General features: G+C 38.1%; 1 protein-coding gene across 1 annotated transcript; it reads right to left on the reverse strand.

Moving 5' to 3' along the window:
* Positions 1-3,713: 3,713 nt before the first annotated feature.
* On the reverse strand, positions 3,714-4,658 carry OR2D3 (olfactory receptor family 2 subfamily D member 3; the record flags this gene model as incomplete). Its single annotated transcript, XM_081099116.1, has 1 exon — positions 3,714-4,658. The coding sequence occupies one exon, from the start codon at positions 4,656-4,658 to the stop codon at positions 3,714-3,716; it is 945 nt and encodes a 314-aa protein (XP_080955242.1).
* Between the last annotated feature and the right edge of the window lie 7,454 nt (positions 4,659-12,112).

A 12,112-nucleotide genomic window follows, 5' to 3' on the forward strand; every position in this document is an offset into this window, starting at 1 on the left:
GTATGGGTATGATATTCTCTTTCCTCCTAGTTGTAGAATTTCCACTCAGCCAGCCTTCCTGTGGTTCTGGATGATGTCCATTCTGTCTTTTAGGTGTAATTTGAATTGGTTGTTCGAGGCAGCAATCTCCGGCGTTAACCTATGCCGCCATCTTGGTTCTCCAGCATGGTTTTTATTGATTCAGTTTTGTATCAAGGTAAAAGATCTTGCAGAAGATCATGAGTTCAGGTTTGGCTTATTGAGGATGAGATATGTTGTGACATCCAAGAAGCAATGTCAAATAAACAATTGACATCCGGATCTTAGGGCTAGACGTGTAAAATTAGTGTCATTTCTGGATAGATGGTAATTGATGGCATGAGTGGGGGTGAGACTACAGACAGATAAAAATAGAGAAAATAGTTAAAGGAGAGGGTATTGAGCCTTGGAGGAAGAACTTAAACTAGTCAGTCAGGGAAAGCCTTTTAGGGAGGGAGCTATAAATCTTGGCCATGAGTTGACCAAGGTAATACAGGATGCAAAACTAGGATTTTTTGTTTTGTTGCAACTTCTTCTGTAATCATTGCTATCATAAGTGAATTATAAGTATCATGTCAATCCTCGCCACAATACTATATGATAGACTTTATTATATCCTAATTTATTGAAACTGAAAGATGGCACAGCTAAACTTCAAGCTCAGATCACTTCATATTTGTTCCACAGCTACTTACTCAATGCTACAAGATTCAGAGGATTATTGGTAAGATATGACAGAATGGTGGAACGATGTGTGCCATGAATTGTTTGTGAAGGGATTGGAAGTTTGAAAATCCTATATAATAAAAGGCTAATATGCAAATTGTCCTCTCGGGAGTTCGACTGCCCGCTATGATGTGTGCTGACCACCAGGGGGCGGTGCGGAACGAAGGAAGGCCCTGGCCGGCCCTGGTGGCTGGCCAGGCCTAGGGACCCTACTGTGCATGAATTTTGTGCACCGGGCTTCTAGTCATATATAACTAGCTAGGTATAATAAAAAATTTAACTTGGAAGTATTGTCATTAAATATGCTCAAACATGGTCTTCAGCCAATTAAGAGTGCATGGAAATGAAAAATGCAATAAATACAAGTGTGAATACCAGCCTTCCTTTCATACCTCTGGTAGGTATGAAATTTCTTACCATGTTTTCAAAGGTCCAAGGAAACCCATACATTGCTCTCTAACTCAGTGGTTCTCAACCTGTGGGTTGCAACCCCTTTGGGGGTCCAATGACCCTTTCACAGGGGTGGCCTAAGACCATCAGAAAACACATATATAATTACATATTGTTTTTATGATTAATCACTATGCTTTAATTATGTTCAATTTGTAACAATGAAATTGGGGGTCACCACAACATGAGGAACTGTATTAAAGGGTCGCGGCATTAGGAAGGTTGAGAACCACTGCAACTGAACAAGGGTCATTTTCAGGTTTCAGTCAATTCACTGAAGGTCCAGCTATTTTTATGGCACAACTTTACAAGTTTTCTATTTTTTAAAAAAAGGTATAATTTATTAAGATTTTAATGTCTGTGGCTTTTCTCATGAGAAACAATAGAGGCCAGAAGACAGTGAAATATCACCTTTAACATGCTGAAGGAAATAAATTCTTATCAAGCCAGAATTGGTGTAACGTTAACTCTAAGCAGGTTGAAAATGTTAAAGCTGTTTATTGTAATCTCTAGAGAACCACTAAAAAAGATATGGTTGTCACTGTGAAGATAAAGGACTCCCAACCCTTCTGGAACTAGATCCTTACGATGCACAGACTTGTTTGTTACAAACTCCATTCCCTTCTATCATCATGAAATTCAGCTTCTCTGATTTATTGATTCACTTATTATTAACTAACCTGTCTGTATTTTTTAATTACTTAAGCCAACACTTTTTTCTAGACCACTTCTATATTCATTCAGCAAACTTACATAGAGAATCTGATATGTGGCAGATACTGTACCAGCAATTGGGAATATACTAGTAAACACAGTCAGATGAGGACTACCTTAATATCCTCTCCTTCTCCCTCACCCTCTGCCTCTCCTGCTCCCTGGTCCTGCACTGATCGTCTTGGCAGTGTGAAGTGTGCCATCTAGTGCTGAGTAGCAGTACTGTGAGATGGTTTGGGTCTATGATTGTGGCTGCAGGACAAGAATTACATTCATTTCAATATTAGTTCTTTTAGTTTTTATCATGCATAGTCAGTTTTTGTTACTTGAAATTAAGGCCCATGAGAGACACATCATATTAATTATTATCTTGGGGGGAGTTTACTAAATATTTTTTTCTTTAGGAGCTTTCTGGCCCTTTATTGCCTTTCTCCCTCCATAGACTGAGAAGTAGTAGTTTCAAGCAGACAGCTCTTCACTGGTAGTGAAAAAGGCCCACTGGCATCTGTTTTGATGGAATAAACGGGAGCATGATTCTCTTAGGGATTCAGTTATCCATTGCTGCATAACAAACCATCTTAAAACGTAGTGCCTTAAAACAGTAAGCATTTCATTTTGTTCAGGATTCGGTGGGTTCAGAATTTGGACAGTGGGGATAGCAGTTATGTTAGATAAAGGAATCTTAAAAAGTGGGTGGTTGTGTGATAACTAATTTGGGGTAAATATACTAGTAGAAACTAGTATATTTAGTGAGTTGTGGTATGGAAGGATAATAAAAATGTTTAGGAGTAAAACTAGAAAAAGTGGGTTGAAGATTCAAGAAAGTTGGTTTTAACCTGCCATGAAGAACATATTTATAATAGAAAAACTATCTATATATGAAGGAGGATAATCCAAGAGAGTAACTAACTATATCATTCTTGTTTAGGCAAATGCTAGGCAGTTGATTCAATAAAGATATTATGGGGTGGTTTAAGCCTCAGACATATGGTTGGATTAGATGACTGTTGAATTTTTTTTACTCTGATACCCATGATTATATGAAATGTGGATTGATGATATAAAAATCTTTTTTTTTTTGGAGCTTTCAGAGAGAACATTATGAATTAGAAAATATTATTGCTGCTAGTACCTTTCTACAAGCTGAAATCCTCTTGTCCATCATCCCAGTATTAAAGACTTCCAGATATTTTTAATGTTTTAATTAGAGCCTATTCCTAGGTTTGCATTCCTGGGACATCCAAATTTGATATTAGAATATTCTTTGATATTAGAATCATGCATGCAATTCATATTAGAGATTATTTCAACATAGTTCAATTTGGATCATGCTTAAAACATCTTCATGTTAGATGAATTAACCACAAGCTCCTTTTAAATAACACGATGCGATGCCCTGCCGATGTAGCTCAGCGGCTGAGCCTTGACCCAGGAACCGAGAAGTAGCCAGTTTGATTCCAGTCAGGACACATGGCAGGGTTGCAGGCTCCACACCCTCCCCCCAGTACAGGAGGCAGCCAATCCATGAATGTTTCTATCTATCCCTCTCCCTTCCTCTCTCTCTAAAAAATCAATAAATAAACATATTAAAATAACACAAGGGTTCTCATATTCAGGATGTAACCTAACTGTTCATCCTTTCACTTCTTCCCTATGTCCTAGCTTAGGGTGCAGTGTTCACAGTTCCTAGAACATGTCCTTCACGTTCATGCTTCTCCCTGAAATGACCTAATTCATAGCTGCCTATCGAAGTCCTGCTCCTTCTGTAAGGATGTTACCAGAGCTCTAAAAGTCACACCCAGAGGTCACTCCCTCTGAGAAAGAGACTTTCTTCCAATTAGTTTCCCGAGAGCCCCTTTGACATCCTTGTTTCTCAGGCTATAAATTATGGGGTTCAACATTGGTGTGACCACTGTATAGAACACAGATATCATCTTATCCCGCTCTTTTATGGTCTTGGAGTTTGGCCGCATGTAGGTGAATATTCCGGATCCATAGAAGAGGACAACGACAATGAGATGGGAGCCACAGGTGGAGAAGGCCTTGAGCCTCCCCTCCCCAGACTGCATCTGGACCACAGTGGCGATAATATGCCAGTAGGAGACAAGGATCAGGGAGACAGGCGCCAGGAGGATGACCACGCCCATGGCAAAGATGGCCATTTCCGTGCTGTAGGTATCTGCTGACGCCAGCTTCAGGAGCGCAGGAGGCTCGCAAAAGTAGTGATTGATAATGTTCTGTCCTCGATAGGGGAGTTGGAAAGTAAAGGTGGTGTCCACCAGAGACACTAATGCCCCGCTGGCCCAGGATGCCACCGCCAGCTGGAGACACACCTGTTGCGTCATGATGGTGGAGTAGTGCAGGGGCTTGCAGACAGCCACGTACCGGTCATAGGACATCACTGCCAGCAGAGCACACTCTGTACACCCAACCAGAAGGAAGACAATTACCTGTGTCATACACCCCAGGAAAGAAATCGCCTTCCTATTTACCAGGAAGTGGACCAACACCTGGGGGACAATGCTAGTAGAAAAACAAAGGTCTGCGAAAGAGAGGTTTCTAAGAAAAAAGTACATGGGCGTGTGCAGTCGAGAGTCCACGAAGATGAGAATGATAATCAGCAAATTGCCAAGCACGGTCAACAGATAGATGATGAGAAAAAGAATAAACAGCAGGATCTGGGTCTGCAAATCCCTTGAAAGGCCAAGGAGGATGAACTCAGTCACAAAGGTTTGGTTTTCTTCTCCCATTGAGAGTTATGCCTGTTAACCTGTTTGGCACCAACAAAAAGAAAAACTTTGGGTTCGTGATTTGAAGTCCTGTAGAAGAGGCTCATTTAAAACTGACACCTAATTGGATAGTATTACCTTTTTTCTTATCAAATTTATTCTAATTAATACTAAATATAATATTTTTATTCTTATTATTTGGTGATAATTTAAATCCAATTTCCCCCAAAAATCTTCTCCCCATTGTCCCCTTTAAAAAATACACAGAACCTTTATTAAAGCCTTCCTGACTAGTTTTGATGTGAGGGTATTAGAGTTCGTGGGGTTTTTACTAAATGGTTATACCCATATTGTTAGGAAATGACTCTGTATGTTGTTAGGACTATTGCCATGCATAAAACTATATACTAACTGTTCAAAAATACTACATATTTACTTATTACATATCCTCAAAAAACATGAAATAGTTTTCAGGCATCAAATTTAATTTGACCTCTTAAAAAACAGCAAACTGTACTTGTGTTTAAAAATAACCTTTAGCATATCACACACTAAGGGCCATTCTATTTTGATTAAAGCGTAAAATATTAAAACTAGAACAATAAAAAAGAAAAAATAAGCCTAACCCTAACCCTAACCCAAATTGTTGTGATATCTGGATAGGACCAGGTTGAAAAACATAAAAGCTTTCTAAGAAAACATGCAGAGTTTACAACATAAATCAAGGACTATAATGAGATAATATCAAAGACAAATTTAAAAGATAACTATGAGCTGAGGAAAGTATTCAAGGGAGATGACAGACAAAAGTTAAAGTACTTCATTACATTAAGATTCCTTATTTTTAAAACACTATGAAAATTGTTGAGTCCAAGGATATAGATTACTTAAAAAGAAGTGCAATGTCTACTAATAAGAAAAATATTCCATATTATTATAAGTCAATAAGTATAACAACAATGAGAGATAAATATTTTTCACTTGGACAATTAGGTAAGATTTTAATAGTAATGACCACCACAAAAATAATAACTAGTATTTTATTGAGCATTTAACCTATGACAGGCATTAATTTAAGAACCTCAACTTTTTTCAGCATATTACCTTTCGGCTGGCAACATGAGTAATATAATTACACTAGGGGCCCGGTGCACGAAATTCGTGCACTGGGTGTGGTGGTGGTGGTGGGGGGGAGAGTGTCCCTCAGCCCAGCCTGCCCCCTCTCACATACTGGGAGCCCTCAGGCGTTGACCCCCATCACCATCCGATCGCCTGATTGGCCCCTTGCCCAGGCCTGACGCCTCCGCCAGAGGTGTCAGGCTTGGACACGGGACCCCCATCTCCCTCTGATCACTTGCTCCACCCCCCGCCCAAGCCTGATGCCTCTGACCCAGGCTTCAGGCCTGGGCAAGGGGACCATCATATCCCCCCAATCCCCGGCTCCGCCCCCGACCCAGGCCTGATGCCTCGGCCAGAGGAGTTGACCCTCATCACCCTCCGATCACCAATCACTGGATCGGCCCCTTGACCAGGCCTGAGGCCTCCGGCAGAGGTGTCAGGCCTGGGCAGGGGACCCCCAGCTCCCCGTGGTTGCAGGCTCCGCCCCTGCCCAGGCCTAACGCCTCTGGCCTAGGCGCCCGGCCCGGGCAGCGGGGACCTGCAGTGGCAGCGGGGGGCGCCGCGATCGTGGGATTCGCTTTAGGCCCAGGCAAGGGACCCCTAGCTCCTGGGACTGCCAGCTTCGACGGTGCCCAGCTCCCATCGCTGGCTCCACCCCTACTTCCTGCTATCACTGGCCAGGGCGGAAAAGGCACCTGATTCCCCCCTGGGTTTCCGGTCACTGTCAGTGGCAGGGGGCTTCTTCCTGCTTTCCCTTTCGCCTCCCTGCATTGTGCCTACATATGCAAATTAGCCGCCATTTTGTTGGCAGTTAACTGCCAATCTTAGTTGGCAGTTAATTTGCATATAGCCCTGATTAGCCAATGAAAACGGTATTGCCGTACGCCAATTACCATTTTTCTCTTTTATTAGTGTAGATTATGAGGTAGACACTATTATCTTATTTTGCAGATGAGGAAATAGGCATAGAGAGATTAAGCTACTTTCCCCAAATCACATAATTCATAAGTGGCAGAATTCATTAGCTGTAAAATGAAGGTTTAGACATTTTTGTACAATGCAAGTGGTTAAAAAATTAGTGCAATCTCTCTGGAAAATCATTTTGTCAAATACATTAAAAAGTTAAATATTCACATGCTTTGACCAGTTCTCAATGGTGTCAGGAAGGGAAAAATAACCTTTTTATTAGTCTTTGCTTCCGCCATGAGAAGTGAAAACCTAGTTTGTAATATTCTAGGGTATTGGTTGGCCCATGTTTACTACTATGTAAAGTTACTATGCCCATTTTTATTCCTGTCTTCTTCTTGGTACTAAACTTATAAGTTGAACGAGGTCCCTCTTAAGAACTTTACTTGCTCTATTCTCTTGTTTTTGATTGGTGTCTAGGTGTATCCTTTGTTTTTTGGTATCATGCATGTTTCCAGCTAGAGGTAATATGATGATATAATATGGATTTAATTTGTAAGAGAAGTTGAGGTCCTTGAAGGACTTTAGACTAGATTGGGTATCTGAACTCAAGCCTACCAGAACTCCGAACTTGATGACATTAGGGACTAGTCCAATTAATACAAGAGTAGTGCCTTTTTTTTTTATTATTATTTCTTATTTCTTTTGTAGAACTCTAAGGGGGAAATAACCAGGACTAAAGTAGTATTAGGAGTTCCTGAGTCCCCTAGACTGAATATCATCTAATACTCTGAAACATTATTCCAATGTCTAAATCCTATTCTATGAGTCTATTCTAAAGAAATACTATAAGTTGCAGAAAATATTCACAAGAAAATAAGTTTATCACATCATATAATAAAATAATGGTTTAAAACAGACATATAGACCAATGAAACATAATAGAGAGCCCCCAAATAAGCCACACAGATATGGTAAGCTGATCATCAACCAGGATGCCAACAATACACAAGAGGGAAATAATAGTCTTTTCAATAAATGGTGTTGGGAAAATTGGATATCCACATGCAAAACAATGAAATTGGACTCTTATCTCACATTGTATACAAAAATGAACTCAAAATGGATTAAAGACTCAAACATAAAACCTGAAACCATAGAACACCTAGAAGAAAGGACAGGGGGAAAGCTTCTGGGCATTAGTCTTAGCAATGATTCCTTGGCTATAACACCAAAAGCACAAGCAACAACATAAAAAAATAGACAAGTCAGACTACATCAAACTAAAGAGCTTCTGCACAGAAAAGGGGATAATCAACAAAATGAAAAAGCAACCCATGAAATGGGAAAAATATTTGCAAACCATATATATTATAAGGGGTTAATATCTGAAATATATAAGGAACTCATAAAACTCAATGGCAAATAATCTAATTTTAAAATGAACAAAGGAACTAATTAGACATTTCTTCAGAGAAGACATACAAATGGCCAACAGGTACATGGAAAGGGACCCAACATCACTAACATCATAGAAATGGAAATCAAGACCACAATGAGATACTCCTCCCCCTGGCAGGATGGCTGTTATTTAACAAACAAACACCCCAGAAGAGAGCAAGTGTTGACAAGAATGTAGAGAAAAGGAAATGCTTGCACAGTGTTGATAGAAATGTAAATTGGTGCAGCCACTATGGAAAATAGTTCTGGAAATTTCTAAAAAAATTATAAATAGAACTACCATATGACCCAACAATCCTACTTCTGAGTACATATACAGAGGAACTGAAATCAAGATCTCGAGATAGCTTTGCTCTCACACTTCTTGCAGCATTATTCACAATAGTCAAGACTACTATGAATGGATAAAAACAATGTTGAGCATACACTCAATAGAATATTACTAACCTTTTAAAAAGGAGGAATTCCTCCTATTTGTGACAATATGTATGTTTCTGGAGAACATTATGCGAAGTGAAATAAATAAGATACAGAAGGACTATATGATGTCACTTACATGAGGAATCCAATATGGTCAAAGCCATAGAAGCAGAGAGTGATATGGTGGTTTCCAGGGTCAGGGGGGAGGAAGAAACAGGGTGCTAAGTTTTAGTTATGCAAGATGAATAAATCTTAGAGATGTACTGTACAGCATGGTGCCCTTCATTATTCAAAGAACCACTTCCTCTCCCACAATTATTTCTGAAATTCCACAGGGAAGAACTTACCTGTTCTCAGCAGTGTCAGCCCCAAAGTAATGGCTGTCATTTTCTTTCCCCCTGTTTCTTGTTATCTAGGTGTTATCTGAGCACTGCTGTTTCCTCTGTACCCTACAGATAATAATTATTGATACCATTAATAATGACAATCTTCTTCCATTTATATTTACCAAATATGTGTTTGCTAATGCCTTAGGGACCAAAGCTAAAAATACAGTATATTTTCAAAATGCACAGAAAACATTGGAAAAAAAAAAAAACTTTCCAAAATGTTGAAAGTGGTTGACTGGATACTGAATTTATGGGTGAGTTATTTTTCTTCTTTTCTAATGTTTTTGTATTTAAAGTTATTCTTTAAAAGGCCATCTATTGCTAATAAAGAAAAAATATAAATATAGGAAAATCTCAACAGTACTTAATTGAGGATGCTCTAAACTATTACTTTATTGCTTCTACTTTGAGACTTGATCAAGTAACTGGGAAGCAAATAAAAAACAAAATCTGGAACAATCATTTTCAGATACTGGAGAATAGCCAGCTCAAAAATCAGCAACTTAATGGAATAAAACAGAATTTAGAATCAAACTCTAATATATAAAGGAATTAATGATAAACATATCTAATTCAATAGGGGAAAGGTATATTATTTTAAAATGGTGTTAAGTATCTAGCAATCTGTTTAGAAATAAAGCAATCACATTCTTCTCATAAATCCAGATGGGTTAATGTAAAACAAAATGAAAAACACACCATAATATTACTAGAAGAAAATGTAGGTGAGTATTCTCTGCAATCTTAGCATTGGAAAGGACCTCCTAAGAATACTATTGAAACCACAACCATTAAGCTAAGTTGGCATATTTTATTATAAAAAATGTAAATGGATGATTAAATGAAGAACACATACATTTAAAATATAAACAACAAATAGGAAAACTCTTTTAACATCAAAGAGCTTTTAAAAATAAAAAATAAAATGGAAATGATGGAGACAGTACTATAAACAGGTAATTCACAGGAGAGACAGGATGTTAAATAGGCAATTTACAAAGGAAATACAAATGCCTAAAATCTACCCATGTAAAGAATGTTCATCCTCAGTTGGAATCAAAGAAATGAAAATGAAATAATAGTTATTAATATTTTGTCTCACATTAAATTAGCAAAATATTGAAATCACTGTATTTTTGAGAGTGGGGAAAAGAGATATGAAAAATGTAAACATGTACATTTATAAAATCTCAAAGGCAATCTGAAAATATTTTAAAAATTACAAATTAATTTAATCATTTTTTCCTAAACCATGCTATTTTTAGGTCTTTATATTTTGAAAATAATTATAGGTGTGCAGAAAGCTTTGTTTCAAAGGATATTTATATATAGAATTATTCCCAGAAAAGAGAAATATACAGCCTAACAGGTGATATGTTAAATAAATTATAGTTTTTCTACACAATATAATCATATAGTAGATACTTGGGTAAAAGTGAAGAGGTCTGAGTCACATGGACATGGGTTAGATCCTTGTTCCCCCATTTCTTAGCTTTGTGATCATGAACAATTTGTTTAGCTCCCTTATGCCTCAACTTTTTGACATAAAATGGATATAACATCATGACTTGATAAGACAGAATTAAGAACTTAATGAAAAATAATTTAAACAATGTCTGGCAACTACATTAAGAAATGGCTGCTTGGGGTAGTGAACACACAATACAATATACAGATGATATATTACAGAATTGTATACCTGAAACCTACATAATTTTGTTAAACATTGTCACCCCAATAAATTTTTAAAAATCACTGTTATGATGGCGCAATAACCTTACATCATTAAAAGGTAAGTAGATCTATATTTTACAGTATATAGAAGGATGTCCAATACACCATTGGGTTACAAAAATGCAAAAATAACATGGATGGTATGATTCATATAAATGATGTGTGTGTGTGCAACTTTTTCTTTCTCTTTCAATGATTCCATTAAATAATACTTTTATCACAGTGATAAACTCTTAACACTCAACACAAATTAGAATCCAGGTAGAGACTGTACGGTATATTTATAAAGAATAGTTGTCTATCTCTCAAAGGTAGGATTTGTACATTTATGTACATATGTGTATATATGTGGAATGGGGAAGAATACAGTTTAATCTCCAAAAGGAAAGGAGAATACTAAATGAGTGAAAAAGGAGGTAAAAGGATGAACTATTGTGTCATTTACATTCCAAGAAAAACTAGGAATAATTGTTCTTTAACACTCTAAAGATTTGATATAATTATCAGCTTACTAATTAATTCAACAGTGATGTCTCTTTATCATTGTTGGAAGAAAAATCAAGAGTGGTTAAAATAGAATAAAGGGGATAGAAGTGAGAAGAAAGCAGGGAGGGGAAGCTTAACATAGAGAACAGGATCCAGAGATGTGGACAAAAGCAGAAGGAAGAAGGGATAGAGGGCTCAATAAGCCTGGCTATTTCCCCCAAACTGGAGATGGGTAATGAATATTTTATCCCCCTGAGGCCCTAACAACATCATAACTAATATGGCCTTTCCAGAAGTCTCATTATGATGCTGATGCACAAAAATGCATACATGCGGATTATTGCACACACACCACACAACGTGCTACATAGACCTATTCAGTCAGCTTCACAAACAATATCTCACACAGTCATAGACATCCACATGTCACAGATATACTCGCATAAGTATTTCTTATTATTTTTTGTTTGTTTCTTAATTCTCACCAGAGGATATTGTCCTCTATTGATTTTTAGAGAGAGTGAAAGGGAGGGAGGAAGGGAGGGAGGGAGAGAGAGAGAGAGAGAGAAAGAGAGAGAGAGAGAGAGAGAGAGAGAGAGAGAGAGAGAGAGAGAGATGAGAGAGACACATCGATAGGTTGCCTCCTACATGCATCCTTACCAGGGCTGGGGAATGAACCTGAAACCAAGCTACATTCCCTTGACCAGGAATTGAACTTGAGACCCTTTGGTGTGTGGGCCAATGCTCTACCACTGAACCACACTGGCCAGGGCAATATTTCATATTCTTATGTATAAACCCTCATGGTCACCAAATCTTTCACCATAACAAAAGGAGTAACTGTATACTGAGCCAATTGGATACTGACCAAGGCTGGGCTAGGTATAGGGGGACTCCCCATGCATGGCTTGTATGGGGAGGATGTTGGAGTGTTGGAGTATAGGTGGGGTGGCACCAGCA

The sequence above is a fragment of the Myotis nattereri genome (assembly GCF_964212035.1).
Source record: "Myotis nattereri genome assembly, chromosome: 9".
Taxonomy (NCBI): Eukaryota; Metazoa; Chordata; class Mammalia; order Chiroptera; family Vespertilionidae; genus Myotis; species Myotis nattereri.